Source organism: Serinus canaria, chromosome 14, assembly GCF_022539315.1.
Source record: "Serinus canaria isolate serCan28SL12 chromosome 14, serCan2020, whole genome shotgun sequence".
Classification (NCBI taxonomy): Eukaryota; Metazoa; Chordata; class Aves; order Passeriformes; family Fringillidae; genus Serinus; species Serinus canaria.
This window is the reverse complement of record NC_066328.1, coordinates 1,636,589-1,662,298: the sequence shown is the minus strand read 5'-3', so window position 1 is coordinate 1,662,298 and position 25,710 is coordinate 1,636,589. Positions and strand designations below refer to the sequence as shown.

Here is a 25,710-nt window from a genome sequence, read left to right as displayed (position 1 = left end):
TCTTTACTCAGGTTAGGGAAAGTGAGATTTCACCCTGCTCCCAACCTGCTGCTGCTGAGCTGCATCAGAGAGTCAGCTTTTACGTATTAATGAATCATGGAATTTTCCACGTGGGTTGTGGTGGGGGCTGTATGTGCAGCCTTTCCATGAAAACATCCCCTCTCCTCCCCCTCCTCTGCCAGGCTTCTTTGCCTACTCCTGTGGCTGCGTCATCGTGGTTGAAGACCTGCACTCGGGCTGCCAGAGCCACTGGCTGGGCCACGCTGAGGAGATCTCCACTCTCACCCTCAGCCACCACGCCCAGGTGGGAGGGGCTGCTCTGCCCCAGGCCAGAGCAGTCCCACAACCTAAAATCCCATTTGTTGTTCCTCCTCCTGCCTGGAGGCTAAGGAGATTGTTTTGGAGTCAGCCATCTGCTGTGCTGGCTCAGTGTGGGCTGGAGCATGTCCAGGCAGCAGAGCTGGGGAAGGGGCTGGAGCACAAGTCTGATGTGGAGCAGCTGGGAAGGGGGCTCAGTCTGGTTCAGGGAGGGGACCTTGTGGCTCTCCACAACTCCCTGACAGGAGGGGGCAGCTGGCAGGCGTCAGGCTCTGCTCCCAGGGAGCAGGGACAGGATGAGAGGGAATGGCTTCAAGTTGTGTCAGGGGAGGTTCAGGAAGAATTTCTCCATGGAAAGGGTGGCTAGGCATTGGAAGGGGCTGCCTAGGAGTGGTGAAGTAAGTCCCCATCCCTGGAGGTGTCCAAGGAGGAGCTGGATGTGGCACTCCATGCCCTGAGCTGGGTGACAAAGTGGGGATCAGTCACAGGTTGGACTTGATCTTGGAGATCTTTCCCAACCTCAGTGATTCTGTGAGTCTGTAAAGGCTGTTCTCTTCCTCTGGGTGATGCTGCCTTTCCTCCTGCCATCAGCTGAATGGTTGTTTCTCACTGAATTCTCCATTTGCCAGCCTCATCCCTCTAATGTGGGATAACTGAAAAAGCCATTAAGGCTAACGAGCATTCTCGAATTACTTACACATTGTTCTGTTAGGTTCTTGCCTCTGCCTCAGGGCAGAAGGATGGAGACTCCCACTGTCAGATTTGCATCTGGAGCACCCAGGATGGGGCCTGCACAGCAGAGCTGTTCCACCACAAGACACAAGTGCAAGCCATGGCATTCTCCTGGGATGACAGATTCCTTGTCACCATAGGTGAGCACTCCTGTCACAGCAGCTGTGGGTGCAGGGGTGCACCCCAGAGCAGACAGCTCATGGCAGGAGGGTGCTGTGAGCAGCAAATACCTGCCAGATCTGCAGCAGGCTCGTGGGTAGGAAGCTGTTCTGTGGTATCCTTGGGACAGCAGGGAATGCAGCAGTTACAGCTTTCTTCTCCTGACTCACTGGTGCTTCTTAGACCCCCTGTAAATGGTTTGTGGTTACTATTTATAGAGTGCAGAGGGAAAAGCCTTCTTCTGGACTTGTTATTGCTGCCTAGATGGACTTGGACAGAAGTAGACAGGCTCCCAACTGTGAGCCTCCTGCCAGGCAGCCATGCCAGCACAGGATGGATGCTCAAGCTGTCTGTTTTGTTCAGGCAGGGGACATTTAAAGGACAACATGCAATTAGGAAGCTCTTGTTTTGCATGAGAGGGGACCTGTGGAGCAGGCAATACACTCTCTCCAGGCTGGTGAGGCTGCCTTTGGAAAGAAAAGCAGGCTTTGCTGGAGAGAAAGGGAGCTTTGTGCTCTTCAGGGAGCAGTGTGGGAGAGGAGCTCTCCTCCTCCAGCTCTGGTCTGGGCTGCAGGGGAGGTAAAAGCTGAAAGTCTCCACAGAGCTTGTGGAGCCTGGGAAAGGCAACAAGAGAGCACTGTCTTCCTAAGCTCTCTGGAAGCTTGGGAATTTTGCTATCACTGAGGCCAATGCCTTCTGGTCCCACCCAGCTGTGGTGGCTTCCATGGAGGTCAGCTCCCACCTCAGCTGGGACCTTGGCACAGGTGACATCCCATTCTTTGTCAAGACAGGGTTAGCCCTGAGTGCCCAGTGTTACTGGAGAGTTTGCGTGGGGCATTCCTCAAGGTGTGCAGAGACTCCCAAGGATCGACATTGCTCTGCCTGCTCAGTCCCAGCCCTGGCTGCTCCAAAGGACTCCCCTGCCAGGACAGCTTTGCTACAATCTCCAGTGTGAAGTGATGGGCCAGTTCTGTCTGTCCTTAACTTGGCCAAGCATCTGTCGTGTTGTGCAGCTTGTGCTGAGCAGAGGAGGAGTTGTGTCCATGCCTGGAATGATGTTTGGGACAGCTGTCTCCCAACGGCTGGATGAGGGGTGGCACAGTTGATGTGTGTGTGCTGTGTGGATGCTCACAAGCATCCTGAGGCAGCACAGTTCTTCCTGCTGTCCTTCCCTTTCTCCTTAGGGGACTACAGTGACCAGACCATGGCTCTGTGGAGCACCCACACCTATGAGCTCGTGCTGTCCACTCGTATCTCAGAGCCTCTCCACGATGTGGCTTTTAGCCCTTTCTCTCACCAAGACCTTGCCTGTGTGGGGAGGGGAGCTGTGACATTCTGGGTGTTGGAGCAGCAGGAAGCAGCTGTCAGACTCAAGGTAAACCTTCCCTTTACCTTTTAAGATTTATTTTCAGCATCTCTGACTTATTTTCCAAGCCCCTGGTGAGGGCTCTGTGAGAGCTGATGATTTCTCTCAGTGAGGTGATACCGACTGTGCACAAACAGCTTTTGGTTGTATTTGAGGCATTAACTGCAGGAATTGAGGGGAGGAGGATGTTTTTTCTCTTGGTGCATCTAAGCATGTTCATTGCGTTTGACATTGCTGGTTGTTGTGCTCTGGCAGGTTCATCGTGGCCCTGCCCCGGACGTGCTGGGGCTGGTGGAGCTGACATCTCTCTGTTACGGTGCTGAGGCTCTCCTTTACAGTGGGACCAACTCAGGCCAGATCTGTGTGTGGGACACAGAGACCAATTCCTGCTTCATGACGTGGGAGGCTGATGAGGGCGAGATCGGTGGGTGCAGTGCCAGGGCTGAAAGGGGAATGTGCTGGGAAAGGAGCCCTGAGCTCACAGACTTCCCATTTCAGTTGTGCTTGGAAACAACACAGTTTGCTGTGTTGCATGCAAGATGTGTGGGGTGGCAATGGATCTGTAACCTGGGTTTCCTCAGGCTCCTGGGTTTCCTGGGGGCTTCATAGAATCATTAAGGTTGGAAAAAATCTCTAAGATCATCAGGTCCAACCACTAACCCAGCACTGCCAGGTCCATTAAAACATGTTTCTGAACACCACATCCACAATCTGTTTGAATCTTGCAGGGATGGTGACTCCTCCACTGCTCTGGGCAGCCTGTGCCAAAGCACCTCTAGTCTGTAAAACAGTGCTGGGCTGTAGAGCCCTCCCACTTTGCTGCCCGAGTGGCTGTCAGGAGTACCCTGATGACAGGGTAGCATTGTCACCACCTGTAATAAAGAGATGGGACCATTGTCGGGATAAGAATGATTTATAGCTCGGGCAAACATCAGTCTCAGAGGCCATGAGATATTAGAGGAGCAGGCAGTCAGCCATAGCGCAAAGCAGTCACAAGTTCTTTGTTACAAGGCAATACAGAACTTTATAACCCAATGGACAGTTGCCACAGGGTTTATTTTGCTTTTCTACTCTATCACCTTTACTTACTTCTGCTGCACTGTGGGTACTTTGCCCAGTGGGCTTCTGTCTCACATGCACGCATATGCTTCTGTTATAACTTCTGAACTCCCAGCCCACTCCATACTATTACATTACTACACTATAAACCCTTCACCATTTTACCCATACAGTTTCTCACTTACTTGAGGCATATTCTTACTTACAACTATAGAAACATAAATTCATGCTTTTTCTACTCAATGTCTGTGTATTGTATTTTTACATCAATCCAAGCTTCTCCCAAGGAGGCAGGTCAAACCCTTCAGTGTCTGTGGAAGTTTCTATTTTTCCAATTCCCACATGTCTTGGTTTGAACAGACAGGTGTCTGCTAAGGAAGGCAGGAGCCTTCCTTGAAATGGAAAATGTAGCCCCTCCTCCCTCTGAATTATCATAATTTTTAAATTAAGGGGCTCTCAGGCAAAGATATGGGAATAACAGTTCTTTACTAGGAAAAATTAAAAAATACAAATGCAATAGTACAAAAAACCCAGAAAACAAAGCACTGGCAGAGTCAGAGCAGGTCCTCACTCCCTATGGGTCAGGGTGGTGGCACAGTCCCATCCCATGGGGGCTCAGCCCTCCTGCAGTGCCAGCTGTGGTTCTGCTGGAGCAGGGATCCTGCACAAGGGGGGAGTTTTCTTCTGGAGCTCCAGGGCTGCTGGAGATGGGCCTGCTCTCCCTCTGGGAATGCAGGGCAGCAGAAAGCTGTTCCTCTGGGAATGCAGTGGGCAAAGGCTGCTGGGCTGTTCCCAGGGCAGATTGGATCCAGGTAGGAATGCTTGGCTCCTCCCCTGGGCAGAGCATCTCCCCATGGGATGGTGGGATTTGATCAGCCCTGCAGGGACACTCAGTGGCCATGGACAGCAGAGATCTCCTGGAGGGAGGCTGGGCTGTGGGAGAGATAAAGAAAACTGCCCCGTGAGCAGCAGAGAGCTACCCCAGCTCTGACAGCTGGCAAATAGCCTACACACATCTCTTAGCCCCAGGACACCCCAGCAGGGAGCCCTGCACACTGACAGGTGCCCTTCCTCCCCAGGGGTGCTGCTGTGTCGGCACCAGCGCCTGCTCAGCGGCAGCAACACCAAGCGCATCCGCCTGTGGTCCGTGGCCACCGTGCAGGAGCTGAGGCTGAAAGGGCCCAGTGCCAGGTAGGAGCTCGTGGCCCCTCAGCTGGCAGCCCCCAGGGCCTGTCTGAGAGTTGGCTTTTTGCAGACAGACAGCACGTGCAACCACGCTGCTCCTGCTGCTCTTCATCCTTAGCTTTTTCTCTCCATCCCGTGACTGCTGTTTCTTTCTGTCTGGATCTTTTGACTGAATTTTTGCCACAGGTAGCTGAACCCTCTTGATAGTGGAAGTGGGTGTTTATTGTGCCTGAACTTTGTGTCTGTGGTTTGTAGGAATTCCTTTAGGAGAATTGGAGAAAATACATTGCCTTTGTTTCTTCTCTCATGCTATTGCATGCCCTATTTTTTTCTTTCCTGTAAAATGATGGTTGAAGTACAAATCACAGAATCATGGAATGGTTTGGATGGGAAGAAACCTTCAAGACCATCCCATTCCAACCCTCCCTGCCATGGGCAGGGACACTTTTCATTATCCCAGGTTGCTCCAAGCTCTGTCCAGCCTGGCCATGGGCACTGCCAGGGATCCAGGGGCAGCCACAGCTTCTCTGGGCACCCTGTGCCAGGGCCTCCCCACTCTCACAGGGAACAACTCCTTCCCAATATCCCATCCAACCCTGCCCTCTGGCAGTGGGAAGCCCCTCTCCCTTGTCCTGTCACTCCAGGCTCTTATCCAAAGTCCTCCAGCTCTCCTGGAGTCTCTTTAGGCACTGGAAGGGGCTCTGAGGGCTCCCAGGATGAACAACCCCAGCTCTCTCAGTCACTGTTCCATGGACAGGAGCCCCTCATTGAACTGGCTCATTAGAAAGTTGGATTTAAAGCAGGCAGAGTGGCTGTTCCAACATCTGAGCCAGTCCTTCTCCCACCCTGCCTTTCTGCAGGTCTGGCTCAGTCCTGCTGGAGCACGAGATCACCCTGGATGGGACCATTGTGAGCGCAGCCTTTGACGACTCCCTGGAAATGGGAATTGTGGGCACCACGGCAGGGACCCTGTGGTACATCAACTGGGTGGAGAGCACCAGTATCCGACTCATCAGCGGCCACAAGAACAAGGTCAGAGGGGCTGGGCCTGCTCTGAGTTTTGCTGTTGCTTCAGGGTCTCTGTCTGCTACAGAAAAAAAAGGTTCAAATGGTGGGAGAGAAGGTATTTTATGACAACTTGGAGTGCACCTCGCCTGGTCCTACCTTTCGGGTTAGGTTTACTGTGCAGAGTGCCTGGTCCTGCCTTTGGGGCTGGGTTTACTCTTTGCCAGGATTGATAAGATTGGAAAAGACCTTTAAGATCATCAAGTCCAAGCACCAGCCCAGCACCATCATGACATTCACCATTAAACCAAGTCCCCAAGTGCCACACCTACACATTTTTTGAATACTCTTGGGTGTGGTGACTCCACCACTGCCGTGGGCAGCGTGTGCCAGTGCTTTTACAACCATTTCTGTGAAGAAATTCTTCCTAATATTCAATCTAAATCTTCCCTGGTGCAAGTTGAGAACTTTTCCTCGTGTCCTGTTCGCCTAAAAGCAAAGCTTTGCACCTTCTTTTACATTCCCTCTCATCTGGTGTGTCCCATGAGCACAATCCTGGGTCTGAAGGGGCAGGGCAGCTGATGTGCTCTGGGCTGTGGCACCCATAGAGCCCTGCTTTCTGCCTTTTCTCTGGAGCAGGTGACTGAGGTGTGCTTTAGTCCTGACGAGAGTCACTGTGCCACGTGCGGGGAGGACGGCAGCGTGAGGATCTGGACTCTGGGCAGCACCGAGCTGGTGGTGCAGTTCCAGGTGCTCAACCAGGTGAGCGTTCACATCGGTCCCTTCCTCTTGGCACAGGGAAGTGTCCCCTGTGTCACCAGGTGTCTGCCAATTTCCTTGCAGAGCTGCCAGTGCCTGGCCTGGAAGCCTCGTCCCGTCGGGGTGTGGCCTCATCCCGGTGAGAGCCAGCACGTGGTGGCAGGGTACAGTGATGGCACTGTCCGTGTGTTCAGTGTTTCCAAGACGGAGATGGAGCTGAAAATGCACCCCCACGCTGCTGCACTGACAGCAGTCACCTACTCCACTGATGGTGAGGCTGCCTGAGGTGACACTGGGGACATGTGACCTTGGGGAACGTGGCTTTTTTGCTGAGTTTACCCTGGCCTCCAGCTGCTCTGTGTCCTGGCCACCTGCCCAAAACCCCAGGGTCAGGGAGAGCCACAGAACTTGTCTCATTGAGCTCTGGTGACTCTGCCAGCTGGACATGTGGTGGGTAGGACACAGGAGGTGGATTGGCTCTAGGATAGCCAAGGGGGTTGAGTACAACAAACACCTTTGTTTTATGACCTACTGTGGCTCTTCTTCAGTGTGGGGTTGTAATGGGTGTCTCTGAGACATCTCATCATACCCAGCCCTTGACTGGGACCTTCCCAGACTTTAACAGTGTTTCAGGACACTGGTATCCCATCGCCTTGGACATTTCTCCTCTGACCTTTTTTCCTCCTACAAGAAGTGTCCCATTCTTTCCTCTCCTCTTCTACCAGGGGAAATGATCCTGTCAGGGGGCAAGGATGGGATAGTGGCTGTCAGCAGCCCTCGCACTGGAATGACCATCCATGTCCTGGCTGACCACAAAGGCTCCCCCATCACTGTTCTCCAGTGCACCAGGAAGCAGGTGAGACCTCAGGAGTGACTCCAGTCCCCACCTGTCACTGCACACCTCTGGTCAGCAAGTCTGCGTTGGTGTCCCTTGCTTTTCCTCTTTGGAAATCTTCCTCCATACCCTCCAGCAACTTCTGATCAGTTTTTCCAGGGATATATTCAATGGAATAAATCTCCACGTGTCGCAGGTGCAGCCCAAGTGAGGCTGTGCCTGCAGGGGAGCCTTTGGTAGCAGTTGTTGACACCCTGCACACAGGTGTGACATGAACCTGTGCCACAGGTTCTTGGAGAGCAGCACCCCTCAGGAGCAGCCCAGGCTGTCAGCCTGCAGCCCCTGTGCCCCCCAAAAAGGGTCATTGGCAGCCTGTACCATTCCTCTGTGGAGCTGGGAAGACTTGGCTGTGCAGCAGTGGGATGGTTTGAGTACCTCCTTTGTCCTGCTCTTCATGGAGAGTTTTTTTCCCTTTGCACAGCAGAAATGGGAATAGTTTTCCCTAAGCTCTCAGGCTTTAAGATCATCTACACTGCAAGGCTGTGTTTCCTGGTATCCTGAGACTGAGGAAATCTTTGATTTGAGGTGAAGGACATTAGGGGACACATGGTATTGGAAAAACTCCCCTAGGAGATGTGCAGATCCAGAGGTGTCCCAAGGAAGAGAACTGAGTTGTTCAGACCAGGATCTGGGTTGGAAACAACCTTAAAAATCAACAATTTCCAGTCCCCTGCCACAGGCAGGTTCCCCTCTCACTAGACCAGGTTGCTCCAAGCCCTGTCCAGCCCGGCTTTGGACACTTCCAGGGATGGAGCAGCCACAAACAGAGGTTAATCCTGGCTGTCATCCCCTAAACACAAGCCCCATGTTCCCATGAGTTCCTGTTCCACGCTTTACTGTCCCCCTCCTTCAAAGCCTCTGTGCCCCCAGAAGGACAGGGCTGTGTTTCTGCTCCCAGTACCACGAGCTCGGGGTGGAAGGAGGGGAGCTGTGGCTGGCAGCCAGCTCCGACCGCCGTGTCAGCGTCTGGGGCTCCGACTGGCTCCGGGACAAGTGTGAGCTCCTCGACTGGCTCAGCTTCCCAGCCCCTGCTGGCCCTGAGGTGAGTGTGGCACCTGCCAGGCCCTGCCTGCTCCTGGTGTGAGGCTGGGCACCAGTAGAGATGGAGGAGGGAGGCAGAGGGCTCTGAGAGTGAGTGTGTGCTTAGGGAACACATCTCTGTTAGTCCAGTTCACAGAGTGTCTTGCCAGTGTATCTTCTTGGGTGTGGAAGTAAAGTGTAGCAGTGCCAGACTGCCCTGCAGCACTGACTTTAAGCATGGGAGCCCTAAACTGCATCTGCAAAGAGCTGAGAGCCCTGTGCCAGCAAAGCAGAGCCCAGGCAGCAGTGAGCATGGTGTGCAGGAGGGAGAGCTAATTATGAGCGTACTGCTAATTCTGACACTCCTGAGGAGTGTGAGTGCTCTGAGCCAGGAGCATGGTGATGGCTTCCCAGAGCCAAGTACTCAGCCCTGTGTGTCTCTGCTGCTTGGCAGAAGCCTCTGGCTCCGGCCCAGGGGTAGGGTTTGGGCAGCAGGACACCTGCTAGAAAAGCTGGAGGATCTGTGTTGGAGAGGATGGAGATGGTCCCTGGTGCAGGTGACATTGGCAGACAGAGGGGAGCTGGGTTTTTTTGGGGGGCAAGAGGCAGTGCCTCAGCCTGGGTCTATACAGCACGTCGGTTCTGTCAATAATTCTTCTGTTCATTTCCAAAAAGATGGATTTGCTCTGGAAAGCTCACTACAGCTCTCCCTACACTGTGAAGGTTTGATCTTGCATCCCCTGCTCAAGATCTGCCTCCTGGGCCCTGTTTTCTTGTGTTGAGCTGATCCATAACCAAGTCCCAGCTTCAAGCCCATGTAGCGGTAATATTTCAGTGGGAATTCAACCTGTTGAACCCTCATGGGACTTGCTCCTACAACACTAAACTATTTGCTTCAGGTTTCCATGGCAGGGTATGGCTGTTTCTTGCTTTCCCTGAGCCAGAGATGGGAATGCAAGAGGGGGGAAGCAGCCTCCACCATACTCATGTCCCACTGCTCAAACACTCACAGCCCTGGGGTCCCTCTGTGCTCTCTTTTTATCTCTCATTGATCCAAAAAGAGGATCCAGCCCCAGTTTTGTTGCCTTTGGTTTCCCTCACCAGGGTCTGGACAGCCTCCCTCCCAGCCTGGCTGCGTTCTGCCCTTGGGAACATGGTGTCTTGGTCTACGTGGGCTTTGGGCTGCAGAAGGAAGCTTTGTTCTACAGCCTGAGGAAGAAACAGGTACCTGTCCCCTATCAGGGCAGTGGGGACAGGGAAGGCTCGCAGAGCTGCCCTGTGTATTACCCTCAGTGACAGAAGTGGGGTGGGCTCAGGCAGCTGCTGAGGGAACAGATTTTCATCTTGGAAACTCCGAGTGTGGCCCAGGTGAGCAGCAGAGCCCTGCCCCTGCCTCAGGCTGCATCCAGGCAGGCAGCCAGTCCCTGATCCCAGGGAGGGGAAGGCAGCTGCTTCCAGAGCATCAACACTCTCTCCATTGTCTGCTGGATGCCTGGGGCAGCTTTAGGAGCTGTGCACCTTCAGCCTCCCCATCAGCCTCCTTAGGGGTGTGGCTGCACAGCTGTGGGTGCTGCCTTCCCCTTTGAGCTGCCCATGTTTCTCTTGCTGGGCTGCAGGTGCTCAGGAAGATGTCCCTGCCAGCCTTTGCCATGTCCCTCAGCCTGTCCCCAGCTGCACCTTTCATGGCCCTCGGCTTCGGTGGTGAGTGCTGGGGGTGCCAGAGGGGAAACAAGTGTCCTTATTCCTCCAAACAAGAGACATGACATGTTCTCAAACCTGGGAGCTACGGTCCAGGGCAAGGAGAAATCTCCAGGAGGTTCCTGGGTCAGAAATGAGATGCATGAGGTCAATCCTGCTTGGCCACAGGCAGGGTTTAGCACTGGAATGACTTCCTGGGGTTCTGGGCTGTCTCCATTTCTGTGGCTGTGTGAGCTGCAGCCTCTGAGGCAGCAGGGACCTTCCCACAGCATTGGGACAGGCACGACCCTGCTCCTGGCAAGGACACCTCGCTCCTGGAGCAGTTTGGGTCTGTCTGTCCTGAGTCACTCAGCTCAGCAACTCACCTTCCAGCTCAGCAGTGGGGAGAGAGCCTGGGGAGTGACGGGGAATGGCGCTTGTGGCTGGGAAAGGACAGGGACAGGGGCTGAGGAATGGTGCTTCTGGCCTGAACAAAACATGGAAAGGGGGTAGGAGGGAGCACGAATAGTGCTTCTGGCAGGGAGTAGAGATGGAGAAGGTCTGTGAGTGACAGGGAAGGGTGGTCGTGGCACGTCCACGGTCTGGAGCGCGACCGAAGCCTCTGGGGCAGCCCTGAACCGCTGTTCTCCCCAGACCGGCTGCTGCGGCTGCAGCCCTGTCCCGCCGGGGCCCCGCAGGACTACGCCGGCCATGACGACACCGTGCACCTTTGCCGCTTCGCGCCCTCCGGCCGCCGCCTCCTCACGGCCTCGCACAGCGCCGTGCTCGTGTGGGAGCTCCCGGGCGCCTGAGCCGGGCTGGCCCTGCACCAGCGACGCTTCTCCGGCGGGGCCCGCCCCGGGACAGGCCCCGGCTCCGGCCGCAACCGGGCCCGAACCGCCGCCCCCACGGCTGCAGCGGCCGGCCCGCCTGCGGCCCCGCCCGCCCTGGAATGTGTTTCACAGCCCCGTTCGCCGTTTGTTGCCGTTAAACGTTTTGTTCTCTTTAATAAACCATCGAAAGACCGACGCAGGAGGTCCGGGTGTGCTGGCGCCGCTAGGGGCGCCGCGCTGCCCCGCGCCGCTCTGCGCCGCCGCTCGATGGTGCGACCGGAAGTGGGGGGGGTGCTGGGGAGGCGGCGGCGCCGCCATGAAACGGGACGTCCGGATCCTCCTGCTCGGGGAGGGTGAGGGGCGCGGGGGGCACGGGAGGCTCCCCCGGCACAGCAAGGGGGAGGGGCACGGGGATCCCGGGGGAGAGGGTTCTCCTGCAGGGGAGGGGCGAGGGCGAGCGGGGGACTCAGGTGGACCCTCCCCCGTCACTGGCGTGACCAGGGGAGAGACCGGGCCCGTCATTGTCACCGGGCGATCCGTGGCGTCACGGCTCCGGTCGTGACTCCCACCTGCCGCTGTCCCCCTCAAGCTCTGCCGTGCCGGTGCCAATGTCAACGTCCTCCCTTTATTTCCTAGCCCAGGTGGGGAAGACGTCCCTGATCATGGCTCTGGTGGGAGAGGAGTTTCCTGAAGAGGTGAGTGGGGAGGGGACACGCACGGCCCCAGCCCAGGCCCCCTCGCTGGGTGGGACAGCTCTGTCCCCAGTGTCCCCGCTGGAGGTGGGGCTGTCTGGGAGGTGCTCGCAGCTCCCGGGGCTGTGACAGCCACGGGGCTGGTTCAGGTGAGGTCAGTGAGGACCACACGGAGCTCCAGCTGAGGTGGTGTTTTCCTCAGTCTGTGCTCTGCTTCCGACTTGGGGCTGATCCTGACTTGCAGCTCTCTCTGCCCTGAAGAGGGTGTTGGTGCATCCCAGGGCCCCACTTGCTGCTGCTGAGGGTCCTTGTCACCAGCACAGCAGGGCTGGCACCACCACAGGGACCTTGGAAGGGGCCAGCCCCATTCCCTGCCCGCTGCATCCTCTGGAGATGGGTTTGGTGCTCTGAGCCAGGCCGCTGTGAGCAGCAACATCCAGTCAGCTGTGCCCCTTGACAGCTTGCTGTCCCAGCACATTTTGGGTAGGGAAATGGGATTAATCTGTCCAGACCCATTTTCCCTGAGCCTCAGATGGTTTCTCCCACTTGCCCATATGTGCTCTCTGTGATGTTGTGCTGGGCAGCATCAGCTCAGGGGTTTGGGGGGGACCAGCCCTTCACCCCTTCCCTGCTCCCAGCTCAGCCCACACAGTCAGCTCAGCTCTGCTCCCAGTGGAGCCCAGGGAGTGCCCAGGGCTTATCTCCACCAGGATCAGGAGCTTCGTGTGAGGAAGGCAGGTGGAAGTTCCACCTGGAGGACACTGCCTGTGTTGGGGCTGGAGTGCAGGGGGCTGCTGCAGCCTGGTGGGCCAAGCTTATCCTGCCCTGGCAGTGGCCAAGGCCCTGAAGCCCCTTGTCACCTGTGCTGCTTGGCTGGACGGGGTGTGCTGCCTTTGCAGGTGCCCCCCCGGGCGGAGGAGATCACCATCCCGGCTGATGTCACCCCTGAGAAGGTCCCTACACACATAGTGGACTACTCAGGTAGGGCCCTGTCCTGCCTGGCTTCTCCCCTTCCCTGCCTGGGTGAGAGGATTGGGACAGGGTGGCTCTGCCTGGGCAGGTGATGATGGCTTCATTCCCCTTCCAGAGTCAGAGCAGACGGAGGAGGAGCTGCAGGAGGAGATCGCCAAGGTGAGCAGGGCTGGCCAGGACTGGGCAGGAGGCTGTGGTCCCCAGGGGACACATGGCTGCTCCCCTCCCTGTTAGCCACCCAGAGAGGCGGAGGCAGTTGGTTATCCACGGATTAATGCTCCTGGTTTGTTTAGAGGCTTGTTTAATCCTGCTCTGTCTTGTAAGCTGTTGTGTGTGGCTTGTCCGAGCCCTCCGGGGAGCCTCCAGAAGGCGAGCGGTGGGGGCAGCTTGCTGTCCACGGGAGGATGAGGAGGCAGGAGCAGACACTGCTCTCAGCCTCAGGATATTCTCCACGGACTCAGAAAAGGGAGGAGCAGTTGCTGGGTTTGGGCAAGACCCCTTCTCATTGCATTAGATCCCTATGGCTGCCTGGTGAAGCTTTGGCACAGAGGAGTTAATTTGGGAGCTGCAGCCCCTGGTGAGCACTGGGCAGGGAGGGATGAGGGAGCCCTCAGAGCAGCCGTGGAGGAATAATTAAGTTGTCTGGCTGGGTTGGACCCAGCTGCTCTTTGCCCTGGGATTAACCTTGACTCTGCAGACATGAGGACCTTTTAATTATGGATAATAAAACCATCTCTCTCACATGAGTAAAGCTATTTAATCTCCCAACCCCAGAGGCTAACGGTCGAGGTGGTGGGCTCAGAGGTCCTGCTCCCTCCACCCAGACAGCAGGAGTACACAGAAGCTTTAAATGGCTCCAGGAAATCCTGCCTAAACCCTTGTGTGTCCTCGGATTAGCATTAAACTCTCTGCTGAAAGGACCAGTGATCCCTCCTGTCTGCTTCCGATGAAGCCTCGGAGCTGGCCCTGCCTGCAGGGGTCAGGAGGGGAGGAGGGCTGGGACCCGGCTGCTGTGGCAGGGGGATCTGGGCCAGCGAGCGTGGGAGCAGCAGCTCCTGAGGCTGAGGAACTTCTCCCAGCAGCTCCTGAGGCAGAGGAGCTGCTCCCAGCAGCTCATGGAATTGTGCTGAGGGCACGGGGGGCTGTGTACGTGTCCATGCTCACGTGCGCTCAGCTGAGTGCTTCTCTGGCAGCTCAGGCAGTGTTTCCTGCTGCCCTGGCATTCCCTGCCTCCGTGGCATTCTTTGCTTCCCTGGCATTCCCTGCAGCCCTGGCCTTCCCTGCTGCCCTGAGTGTGGCAGGGACCCCTTCACCACCCTTTCCTGCTTCTCTTGCAGGCCAATGTGGTCTGTGTGGTGTACGATGTCACCAAGGAGGCCACCATTGACAAGGTAATGGGTCCCCACCACGGCCCCACTCCAGCAGCAGGGCCAGAGGGGGTTCCCAGTGCTGGGGTTTCCCTGCTGTCCTGTGGTGTGGGCATGTACTGGCTCGGTGGGATTTTGGGTCAGAGATTCCTTCAAGGAGGAGCTGAGCCCCACCCAGGGTTGCTCCCTCACAGCAGGACAACAGGCTTGTTGCATCCTGGTGCTGGCATCCAGCATCCCTGGGGCTGCTCTGCCTGCTGGTGTGAGGGAATGCCGGGGAGCAGATGGCTGCTCCTGCCTGCCTGGGAGCTCCCGCCCCAGGCTGTGCTGACAGCCCTTTCCCTCTGCTCACCTTCCAGATTCGCACAAAGTGGATCCCCATGGTGAACGGGGGACTTGAAAAGGGATCCAGGTACCGTGTGGGGTGTGGTCTGTGGGTGCAGAATTGGGGGATTCTGGGGGCTGTGGGGTGCCCACCATCCTCACCTTCTGAGGGTACTGAGAGCAAACCAGTTTGTGGTTTGATTCAGGCCAGGTTGAATGGGGCTTGGAGCCTTGGTCTAAGGGAGGTGTCCCTGCCTATGGCAGGGGGTGGGATGAGATGAACTTTAAGGTCCCTCCCAGCCAAAACCATTCCGGGACTGTGGTTTGTGGCCTGACCACTTAGAGCAGAAGCACATGGGCACTTTCCTCCACCAGAGATCCAGTTGAGGCAGGGGGTCACTGAGGAGGGATCCTTCTTCCCCCTTGATCTCATCTCAGCCAGACAGGGAGAGGAGGCTGCCAGGGGGGGTCTGGGAGCGCAGAAGCTTTAGTTTGTGTGTGGATCTCTTGGGCAGAAGGCTGTTATGCCGGATTAAAGGCTCCTGAGCATATTGTTGCTGGGTGAAAGCATAAGCAGGATCAGGCAGTCTGTTTCTCCAGATGGATGCTCCTGGCTGTGGGAGGCAGGAAAGCTGCTCTGGACCTTATAGAGGAGAGCTGGGGCCTCCCTGACCTGCCCAGGGGAGCACCAATGGCTGGGACAGTGCTGGGACCAAGAGAGGGGTGGCCTCACTTGTTCTCTGTGTCTTTCCCAGAATCCCCATTATTTTAGTGGGAAACAAGTCTGACCTGCAGGTGGGCAGCTCCATGGAGGTCATCCTGCCCATCATGAACCAGTTCTCGGAGATTGAGACCTGTGTGGAGGTGAGGGAGCTCGGGGGTGTGCAGGGCCTCCCTGAGGGGTTGGAATGCTGGTTTGGTGGGAGTTAGGGAACCTCTGTGCTCCTGGAGAGCTGCCCTGATGGTGTTGCTCTACACAAGTCCCCATGTCCAGGTGTTGAGAGCCTGTCCTTGGCCTTTCTGTCCTTTACCCCTTGCCAAGGAGCAGCTTTCTGTGTCTGCCCTCTGTGGCTCTCTAGTTGGAGCTCTACACAGTCCCTCTTGGTTCTGGGGCTGTGGAATGGGCACAGCAAAGCCAGAAAAAAACCCAGGAGATTGTCTGTTTGGATTTTTCCTCATGGTGGACAAATATTGCTCTGGGCTTTGAGGCACAGCTAGTCTGATTGGGGGAGATTGTATCATCCTCCTCCTGCCCTTTTCATCAGGGCTGTCTCTTTTTCTGAATCCCCAGTGCTCTGCCAAGAACCTCAAGAACATCTCTGAGCTCTTCTACTACGCCCAGAAAGCTGTGCTGCACCCCACTGCCCCGCTCTACGACCCGGAGGAGAAACAGGTGGGCTCCTGGGGGAGTCTCCTTCCCTCATACTGCTCTGGGCTGGAGGTTCTGGAATGCAGATGGAAGGTTTGGGCTGGCACTGACAGGCCAAGGGATCAGTGCCCATCTCCTGTGCTCAGTACAGCCAGCTGGGCAGACAGACACCTGCAGGGACTTGGGTGTGTTGGGGCAGAAGCCCTCATGCTCCAGGCTGTGTCTTGGTTGTGGTGGGAAGGGTCTGGAAGAAAAATTCCCTGTGGATTGTCCTCTCTGACTTGAGATGGGATATTAAGATCTCTTCAGTGGTCAGGCACTGGCACAGGTGGAGTGGTGGAGTCAGCATTCCTGGAAGGATTGAAAAGCTCTGTGGATGTGGCACTTGGGGACGTGGGCTAGTGGTGGCCTTGGCAGTGCTGGGGGAACAGCTGGACTCAGATCTTGAAGTGGTTTTCCAGCCTTAATGATTCCATGATTCCCACCTCCAAGGAGGCTGTGGTACTGGCCTAGAAGTGCAGGAAGGGAACCCTCTGTGTGTGGGGCTGCTGGAGGAAGGGCCAGGCTGTGGCTGGCCCTGTCATTGTCACCGTGTTTGGTCCTTGCAGCTCAAACCCGCCTGTGCTCGAGCACTGACCCGAATCTTCAACCTCTCAGACCAGGACAACAACCAGATCCTCAGTGATGATGAGCTCAACTACTTCCAGGTAGGGTGGCTGCAGAGCTTGGGATTCCCTCTCCAGCAGGGAGGCTGCCCCTCTCCTGGCACAGCCATCCTCTTCCTGTTTGGTGTTTCTGTGGCACAGCTGAAGCACTGCAGGGTGCATCTCTGGGCATGTGGGGTTCCATCTTCCTAAACTTGGGCTGAGTTTGCTCTGCCATGGGAAGACCAGGAGACTCTGGAGATGCTGAGAGCCCTAAATTATTGGAAGGACAGGGGTTTGGTCAAGGCATAAGACAGAAATCTGTGAGCTGGGTGGATTTTCCCTCTCTGAAACCCTAATCCTTGCCAGGGGAGAGGGAGCCTGGTGAGACAGGATTGTGCTCTCTGAGTGCTTTTCTGACAATGGTCTTCATTCTCCTGGGAGGCAGAAGTCTTGTTTTGGAAACCCCCTGGCTCCCCAGGCCCTGGAGGATGTGAAGATGGTTGTGTGGAAGAACACGACAGACGGGGTGCAGGACAACGGCCTCACCTTGAATGGTAACAGCCCGAGGGCTCCTCCCCAGGGGAGGGGGGGACCCTCCTCGTTCAGCACACCCCAGGGGCCCTGCCCTTGGCCTGAACCTCCTGGCTCTCATTCCAGGCCTAGTTAGTCCCTCTTGTTAAAGCAAGCCTGCTGTGGCTCTCTGTCCCAGCAGTCTGTTTTCCCAGGGAAAGCATGGCTGAGGAGTGGACCCCTGAGCCTGAGCTGACTCCCCTGTGGCTGAGCCCCCTGATCTCTCCTGCAGGCTTCCTCTTCCTCAACACCCTCTTCATCCAGAGGGGCCGACACGAGACCACCTGGACCATCCTGCGCCGCTTCGGCTACGACGACGAGCTGGAGCTGACAGATGACTACCTGTACCCACAGTGAGTGTCCAGGGCTGGGCAGGGGCCACATCCCCCTGGTGCCTGGCTCAGTATCCCCAGCACCCTGGCTGCATCCTTCCTGCAGCCCAGGAGCTGCTCTGGGCCCTTAGGTCGGGGTCAGGTTCGCAGTCTCACCTTCCCCTGGGGCAGGAGCTGACATGTGGGGTCAGGGACAAATACAGCAGGCCTGGGGCTGCTGATTTAGGCGGACAGGAAGGTGAGGAATGAAATCCAGACTTGCCTTGACATCAGCAAGGGGTTCTTGGAGGCTGCTGTGTGCCTGGCTGAGCAAGGCAGAGCGGCTCTGTTGGGAGCAGTGAGCTGTCAGCACAGCCCTCATGGCGGATTGTGTGGCTGCTGTCTCCTCTCTGCTCCCTGCCACTCTGGAGATGGGGAGATGGCAGGAATGGAGGGGTTTGGCTTGGGAGCTGCCTCCTTCTCTTCCCAGAGAGCAGGCTGCAGGGAGGTGACAGGGACACGCTGGTGGATGGCACCCAGGGCACCGCTGTGCCCTGCTGAAGCCCTGGGCATGAGGCAAAGCAAGGGCACAGCATCTCCTGGGCTGCTTGGGATGTGCCAGGGAAAGGCCACTGTGCATCCTCAGGGGATTCTCCCCAAAATAAAGGGGCTGTGTCAAGGAACAGCCAGGCCTGGCAGCAACAGCTGACCTTGAGCAGGGAGGGAGTGGGGAGCTGCTTCCCCTGGGTGAGATGTGCTCACACACTGCCCTTCGTTCAGGGCTTGAGGAGGTTCATTTGGGTGTCTGAGCTGGAGAATAAGATATGAAAGATAAAAGGGAGGTTTTAGGTTGGGTAGTAGGAAAAATTTTTCTGCTGAAAGGGTTATCAGGCACTGGCACAGCTGCCCAGGGCAGTGGTGGAGTCTCCCCGTCACTGGAGGGTTTTAAAGCCATGTGGATGTGGCACTTGGGGACATGGGTGAGTGGTAGCCTTTACGGTGTTGGAACAGTTGGACTCAATCAGAGAGGGCTTTTCCAACCTAAATAATTCCATGATTTTCCCAACAGGATCCGTGTGCCCCCCGGCTGCTCCACAGAGCTCAACCACTTGGGATACCAGTTCCTGCAGAGGCTCTTCGAGAAGCACGACAAGGTAGGCAGCAGGGCAGGGACTGCAGGGGAGGGGATGCTCTGCTGGGCCTGCACACCTGGGCTCAGCTGCTCCCCTAAACACCCCTCTGTGCCAGGGAGCACCAGGGAAGGGCTTTCCTTTGCCACAGCATTTCCTCTTTGGAGGCTTTGGGAGCAGGAAGTGGCCACAGCAAGCTGTAGGTAGTCTGATGACCTGTCAGGGATCTGGGGTTTGGTCATTACTCCTGGCCAAAGCACAGTTTGGACTTTGAGGCACTGGGTCTGAGTCGGCATCAAGCTGGCATGGCCCTTGTAGTGCCTGGCTGCAGCAGGGGGAGGCAGGGAATTGGGCAGGGAGGCAGGGAATTGGGCAGGGAGGCAGGCAGAGAAGCGGGCACAGCTGCTGGCCAGCAGCCATGGACCAAACACCAGCATCTGCCAGCCTGGTGGAGGGCTGCCAGGCTGGAGAGAGAAAGCAACACATTTGTGCCAAACTCGGGCTCTTGGAGAGTGGGAGAAAGGGTTGTATTGGATCAGCATGCACCTGCTCGGACTGGCTATTCAGATGTTGATGTGCATCTGGGGTATGGCAGCTCTGTGACAACAGGGAGTGGCTCAGGAATGGCAGCAGAGAGTGGAGGCACATCCCTGGGTGCCCAGGTGCCAGCAGGTTCCCTTCAGGGCTCAGCTGAGTGCTGAGTTGGCCTGTGGAAGGCCATGCTGCCCTGATGCAGGCTGCTGTGGGACAGCTGGCTCCAGGAATGCCAGGAACAGCAGCTCAGGGCTGTGGGGTGGGCGTGGACAAGTCCTGCCTGGTTGCAGCTGCAATCCCACGGCATGTCTGCTGTTGTGCAGTGCTGGCAGTCCCTGAGACAGGGGCTCTGAGCTCGCCCAGCTCCGGCCTCGCTGCGGTCGATCGATTCCTGCCATTGACAGGATCCCTGTGACAGTGCACAGCGGGGAGGTGGCCCCCTCTGGGCAGGGGCTGGGTCCTGCCTCCCCTGGTGACTCCCTGTGTTTTGGCAGGACCAGGACGGAGCCCTGTCGCACACAGAGCTGCAGAACTTCTTCAGTGTGTTCCCCTGCGTGCCCTGGGGCCCCGAGCTCTACAACACGGTATGCACCACTGATAAAGGCCTGCTTTCCCTGCATGGATTCCTCTGCCAGTGGACGTAAGCTCAGTCCCTCTCCCTAGCCCTTGGTCACATCACTCAGCCCTTGCTGACCCTCCTGGTGTGGTCTGTCTTTCCAGGCTCGTGGCTTACCTGGACGTACGGCACTGCCTGGAGTGCCTGGGCTACTTGGGCTACCCCATCCTCTCGGAGCAGGACTCCCAGACCCAAGCCCTCACAGGTACAGCCATGCCCTCCCCTTCTTTCACAACTCGGCTCCCTCCTGGCTCTCACCACCCTCTCTCCTGCCAGTGACCCGGGAGAAGAGGATTGACCTGGAGAAAGGGCAGACCCAGAGGAATGTCTTCCTGTGCAAGGTGCTGGGAGCGCGGGGCGCAGGCAAGTCTGCCTTCCTGCAGGCCTTCCTCGGCAGGAGCCTGGCGGTGAGTGGCTGCTCCCTGCCTGGCCACGCTCCCAGGGCGGAGCAGGAGGCACAGCTGGGCGTCCTGGAGCGATCTGTCCCATGGTGGCACCTCCCTGCCCTGGCCAGGCCCCTCTGTGTGATGCCCTCCCTGCCCACGCTTCACACCCCCTCTGTGCTGGTGGCTTTGGTGTCCTTATTGTGGCTAAAGCAGCGGGTCTGCTCCCTCTGCTTGTCCCGAGGGGCTGTGCCTTTCCCTGGTCTGACCACAGCAGTGCTGACTTTCCCTGCCTGTTAAGAGTAGCCCCACATCTCATGACAGGGCCTGGCTGCCCTTCAGGGGGCTGTCAGGCCATGGGGGTGCAGTGTGAAATAGTCCCTCACCCAGCACTGCTCCTGGCTCCACTGCCTGAGATGGTGTTCTCCTTGTGACAGGCCCAGAGGGAGAAGCCAGGACAGCCATCCCTCTACACCATCAACACAGTGCAGGTCAACGGCCAGGAGAAGTACCTCATAGTAAGTCTGGGAGGGCAGGGAATTGTGCTGTGCCTGGCTCTTAGCAGGGCTGGGCCTTGTCCCCGTACCCTGGCACATGTGGCTGTGCCTGTGCTGGCAGGGTCCTTGTGCTGCCGTGAGGAGCAGCTGAGCCCTGGGACACTGCAGTGCCACAGCCCTGTCCCCTGTGCTGCAGCTGTACGAGGTCAGTGCTGACACCACGTTCTCCAAGCCGTCGGACGCAGCCTGCGACGTCGCCTGCTTCATCTACAGCCTGAGCGACCCCAAATCCTTCAGTTACTGTGCCAGCATCTATAAGGTAGCTGGCAGGGACCCTGGGGGCCTTCACAGTGGTCCTGGGCAACCACAGGGGTCCTGTTGGACTTCACCAGGGGCACAGGGGATATCTGCCTTAGTGGCAGCCCCGCCTCTCCCGAGGTTGGTCCTTAACCCCTCGCTGGGGTTTCTGTCTCTGCAGCAGCACTACTTGGACAGCCAGATCCCCTGTGTCTTCGTGGCCTCCAAGACAGACCTGCCAGAAGCCAGCCAGCAGCCAGGGCTCTTCCCAGCTGAGTTCTGCTACAAGCACTGCCTCCCTCCACCCTTCCCCTTCTCCTGCCACAGCCAGGGACCACCCAGCACCGCTGTCTACACCAAACTGGCCACTGCTGCCACCTTCCCGTTAGTATCCTTCACGTGGTGGGGCTTTGCTGGGAGCACAGCCTGGGGAGGGGGCCGTGTCCCAGCCCTGCCTCTGCCACATTGCTTTTGCTTTGGTTTCTCTGCAGCTTTTGGTGTCATCTAGGGCATGCAGTGACAGGACAAGAGGGGATGACCTTATGCTGAAGGAGGACAGGGTTAGATGGGATATTGGGAATTAGGAATTGTTCCCTGGCAGGGTGGGCAGGCCCTGGCACAGGGTGCCCAGAACAGCTGGGGCTGCCCCTGGATCCCTGGCAGTGCCCAAGGCCAGGCTGGATGGGGCTTGGAGCACCTGGGACAGTGGGAGGTGTCCCTGCCATGGCAGGGGTAGAACGAGATGAGCTGTAAGGTTCCTTTCCAGTCAAACCATTCCAGGGTTCTGTGATCTGTTCATACAAATAATTGAAACAGAAAAGCCACTTCTTCTCTAATTGCAGAGAGGGGAGGTTTTCTTCTGCCTGTGTGTATGTCTCTGGCAGATTTAGTAGATAGATCCTGCCACAGGAGTGTTTATTTTTGAAGCCTAAGATAAAAAATGCTGAAGAGGAGTAGCCAGCTTAGTTTGCCAAGGCCCACGGTGGGGGGGGGGTGGCAGCTATTTTCTCCCGATGAGATGGATCAGGCTAAAAAAGAGGTCAGTGAAGTGAGACCTCTGTTACAGCCTCTCTCTGGGAGGAACTGCACCCCAGAAGGGCTGGGAAGGGGGTAGGACAGCACCAGGCTGGTCACAGGAGGTGAGGGTGGCTCTGGGGAAGGAGGAAGCTCCCTGTGAGTGGAATCACTCTGCTCCAGGGCTGGGAAGGGCCAGCACAGCTCCAGGGGCCGAGCCCTGGTGGGGAGAGCGTGTGGGAGCGTTGGAAGGCAGGACGGGATTACTAGTGAGTAGTTTTCCCTCCAGCTTCTTTTCAATAAACAACTTTATTTTTAGAGCTGACGCTTTTTTTCCCCTCCCCTCTGCAGTATTAAAATTTAAATATTCTTAATATATCTTAGGGTATGTGGTATAAATAAATAACAGCGTAATGGAGGGCGGGGGATTGGCTGTGCTCCCCAGATGTAGTGGGGAATGAATTATGGATGGAGGGAGAGAGAGGAATGGAGCTCATTAGTGCAGGACAGCACGTGTTTGGGAAGGGAATGTGTACACTGGGGCAGCACCGGGCCCTGTCCCTCACTGCCCTTTGGTCCCTGGCACCAGTGTCCCCGTGGTGGCATCCTGGCTCTCCGTGCACGGGGAGTTGGAAAGGCAGCTTGACCTAGAAAGGCAGATACCTGTATAATTATTTAGGTGTTGGAGAGCTGTTTCCAGGGCAGGGGAGGGGACAGCCCCATCCGTCCCACAGCCCTCCCTTGGCTTGATGGTGATGCCGAGTGATGAGAGCTCTGCTTGCAGGGACGGGGAATCTCTCAGTTTCTCACTGGGCTGTTCCCCCATGTGCTGGGCTCACCCCTGGCACTCCCTGCCTCCCTGTGTGGGGTGGGAGCAGCGGGACAGCCGCACTCACCGGCCTCTCCTGTGTTTGCAGCCACCTGAACGCCGTGGAGCTGGGAGTCGCGTCCTTCTGGCTGCGGGTGGCGCTGGGGGCGGCGGTGACGGCGCTGGTGGGCTTCACCCTGTACCGCCTGCTGGCCAAGAACAAATGAGAGCCACGCCCCACTCCTTCCCCGTGACACCAGCTCCCCGTCCCCAGCGATGCCCAGAGGGGCCCCGCCTCAAGCTGGCCCCTGGTAGGAAATTCTCCTTTGCCCCCAGCCTGGATTGCAGGACCAGTGAAGCCAGAGCTGCCAGCACCAGCAGGATCCATCCCTGGCACCGGGCAGCCTCAGCGTGGCCTCCTGGCCCCCATGGCCACAGAGCAGGCAGCTCTGCCAGGAGAGCTCTGCCTCACCAGCAGCTGGAGGATCACCCTCATCTTTATTCTGTTCAGTTTTTTTAACGCTTGTTTTTAAGCTCAAACACGAGTGTTTCAGTGTCTGTTGGACTGGGCACACCCCCTCCCCAGAGGGCTGTGCTGGTGCCCTCAATTCTGGAGGGCGCAACGCTCCCGGGGCCTTGGGGAGCTCCAGCAGCAGCTGAGCTGTCAGATGAGCTCATGGCTGCAGCTCCCTGGGGCACAGCTCCAGCTCCTGTCCCGGTTTCCCTCAGCCAGAGCCAGCAAAGGGAGCCAGGGAGGGAGGGCCAGGCACAGGCACCCCCAGCCCAGTGTGTGGGGTCAGGTCTGGCCCCTCCTGCTGGGCCACAGTGGCTGCTGTCCTGGGCTGAGAGGGGGCAGTGACATCCAGGGTTTGTCCTGAGCTCCTTTCCGTTTTTGCACAAAAATCTTGTGAGTCCTGCAGCGTGTGCCAGGCTCCAGGTCCATCCTTTCCTGCCTCCCGTTTGGCCCGTCCCCTCCCCACCCTGGCCACCAGTATTCATGGCCAGCAGTGTTTGCCGGGCTCTGGGAGCCCTGGTAAGGACTGGGAGGGCGTTGGATGCCCACTGTGTGCCCAGTCTTTTCAAGGCAGTGCCGTCACCAAGCTGGTGCCACGCTGTGCCCTAGGTCCTGTGACCTGCTGTCCCCTCTGTGGGGCTCTGTCTGGAGCATGAGGCTCTGGGCATTGCATCTCCTGGCACCACTGGAAACTCCTTCCTGTCCTGTCCCCTGCCCACACCTGAGCTGGTTTCACCTGCTGGGACTGAGCTCAGCGCCCATTGGACTGAGGCCCAACGGTGTCCCTGTCTGCAAGTCCCAAAGAGCCAGGTCAGCACCCATCCCTGCCTTCCTGTCCTCCCAGGGGAGCCTGGATCAGCCCTGGCTGAGCCACCAGCCTGGTCATGTCACCAGCCTGACTCACCAGCCTGGCTGTGTCACCAGCCTGGCTGGCACCAGCCTGGCCTTCTCCAGCACACTCAGGGTTGGTCCCCAGGCAGCTGCCGGGGCAGATCCTAGGTAGCACCCAGATCTGCTTTTTCTGTGTTTTGTCTATTTAAATGTTTTGTGGTGGCCTGGAGCCAGCGAGGGGATGGAGGAATCGCTGGGCAGCACCGGTGTCTCTCCCAGGGACAGCCCCAGGGTGGTATCCCCATCCTGCTGTCCCCAGCACTGGCCAGCCAGGTGTCCCTGCCTGTGCAGGAGCTGCTCTGCCAGTCAGGCACACACTCACTGCTGGCACTGCCAGGGCCACATTCCTTGTGTTCAATGTCCTTCTCTGTGCCCACCGTGCGTGGCTCTGCCAGCCGGGCCCGTGCCTGGTGTCTCCCTGCTCCACATCCGCCGGAGCTGTATTGTTTTAGGTTTGTTCTCTACAGCAAAATAAATTTTTACACACCTTGCGCTTGCACACCATGTTCTGTGTCACCTGGGGAGCAGGACCCTTGTCCCTGCCCAGGCTGCAGGGGGAGCAGGGCCACCCCGAGAGCCTGGGCTGCCCCGTCTGAGGGCACTTTCAGGGACTTAGGGCCTGGCGTGGTGGGAGGAGGCTTTGGGCTGGCCAGGACTCCTTGGTGCTTGGGGACACGGATCCCTGTACAAGTGCCAGCCAGGGTGCAGAGACAGGGGAGGAGGTGATGGATCCCGTGGTTCTCTGCCCGGGATCCACGGGAAGCAGGAGCTTTGGCTGCCCTGGGAGCTGTGGATCTGTGTGCCCATCCCTGTGTGGGGTTTGGGGCTCCCCATTTCCCTGCAGACACCTTCCCCCTGCACCTGCAGCTCCCAGGGCTGTGCCACCTCCCCTCCTTGCTCCTGTTTTCCCATGGCAGCTTTTCCCTCAGCTATTTCTGTCCCTGCCTCAGCCACGGGCGCTGGGCACAGGGAATGTGGGCGCAGCCGGAGAAAAGGATTTTCCAGAGCCTCTGCACTGCTCTGCATGGGGTCAGACTGCTCCCACATGGGGGGGATCCCTGTGGGGTGGGAGAGGAGACCCTTCCCACACGGCCAGCCAGGGGACAGGGAGGGTGGAGACACAGCCGTGCGGCCATGCGGGCAGAGGGGGCGCTCCCAGGGCGAACGGGACACACGGTGCTCCCTGGTGACTCCAAACCAGGCTGGATCCCTCGGGAGCTGCGGCCCACGTGCCCTGGTGTGCATTAATAACTCTGGTGTGCGGGGCACGGGCGCTGGGCTGGGACAGGCACGGGTGTGGGGCAGGGCACACGCATGGCAGGGCCATGGGACACCAGCCGTGGTCACACACAGTCCCCAGGGAAGGAGCCTGGCAGGCCTGGGCAGCCCAGAGCTCCCTGGGCACTTCAGTGGGGCTGAGCTGTGGCCCTGGAAGTCAGGACGGTACCAGGGATGGGTCCTGGGGACACCCCTGCCCTGCCTGGGGATCCAGGGGAGCCTGGCCTGGGTGACACTGGGCACGTCCCATTGCAGTGCCAGCTCCAGGGACCCAGTGCCAGGCTGTCCCATGAGCACTGTGCTGGGGCAGGGGACAGCACTGGAGGCTCTGTGGGCCCTGTGCCATGGGGGGTGTACCCGGGCTGTGCTGGCCTGTGGGTGCAGGGACAGTTTGGAGGGAATGTTTGCAATCTGCGCCAGATTCAGCAGGTACCTGGTGCTGGCATTCTGGTGTCCATTCTGGAACACTGGTGTCCATTCTGGCATGC

General features: G+C 57.7%; 2 protein-coding genes across 6 annotated transcripts in view; both read left to right on the top strand.

Annotated features, from left to right (window-relative positions):
- WDR90 (WD repeat domain 90) overlaps positions 1-11,041 on the top strand; it is a 34,750-nt gene extending 23,709 nt beyond the window's left edge. For all 3 annotated transcript variants that reach the window (XM_050980180.1, XM_050980179.1, XM_050980181.1), the window contains 13 exons: positions 183-304; positions 1,031-1,190; positions 2,394-2,584; positions 2,831-2,999; positions 4,714-4,825; positions 5,680-5,851; positions 6,464-6,586; positions 6,668-6,854; positions 7,309-7,439; positions 8,377-8,520; positions 9,603-9,722; positions 10,115-10,199; positions 10,830-11,041. In XM_050980180.1, coding sequence (XP_050836137.1) covers positions 183-304; positions 1,031-1,190; positions 2,394-2,584; positions 2,831-2,999; positions 4,714-4,825; positions 5,680-5,851; positions 6,464-6,586; positions 6,668-6,854; positions 7,309-7,439; positions 8,377-8,520; positions 9,603-9,722; positions 10,115-10,199; positions 10,830-10,987 — 1,874 coding nt within the window. In that variant the 3' untranslated portion in view covers positions 10,988-11,041. The remainder of the gene's footprint in view (positions 1-182; positions 305-1,030; positions 1,191-2,393; positions 2,585-2,830; positions 3,000-4,713; positions 4,826-5,679; positions 5,852-6,463; positions 6,587-6,667; positions 6,855-7,308; positions 7,440-8,376; positions 8,521-9,602; positions 9,723-10,114; positions 10,200-10,829) is intronic.
- Positions 11,042-11,272: 231 nt separating this feature from the next.
- On the top strand, positions 11,273-24,435 carry RHOT2 (ras homolog family member T2). Of its 3 annotated transcripts, none has more exons than XM_030229625.2 (19): positions 11,273-11,361; positions 11,645-11,703; positions 12,600-12,681; positions 12,788-12,831; positions 14,010-14,063; positions 14,399-14,451; positions 15,119-15,227; positions 15,655-15,756; positions 16,341-16,439; positions 16,825-16,933; positions 17,182-17,302; positions 18,330-18,414; positions 19,419-19,564; positions 19,645-19,745; positions 19,817-19,947; positions 20,361-20,441; positions 20,617-20,739; positions 20,899-21,101; positions 22,649-24,435. In XM_030229625.2, exons 1-19 carry the CDS (start codon positions 11,325-11,327, stop codon positions 22,764-22,766), a joined length of 1,857 nt encoding a protein of 618 aa, XP_030085485.2. In that variant the 5' UTR covers positions 11,273-11,324; the 3' UTR covers positions 22,767-24,435. The 3 variants fall into 3 exon arrangements, with proteins under 3 accessions (XP_030085485.2, XP_030085486.2, XP_050836147.1); XM_030229626.2 differs by having other exon boundaries at positions 11,283-11,361; positions 11,650-11,703; XM_050980190.1 differs by lacking the exons at positions 11,273-11,361; positions 11,645-11,703; positions 12,600-12,681; ... (2 more) ...; positions 14,399-14,451; positions 15,119-15,227 and having other exon boundaries at positions 16,821-16,933.
- Positions 24,436-25,710: the final 1,275 nt, after the last annotated feature.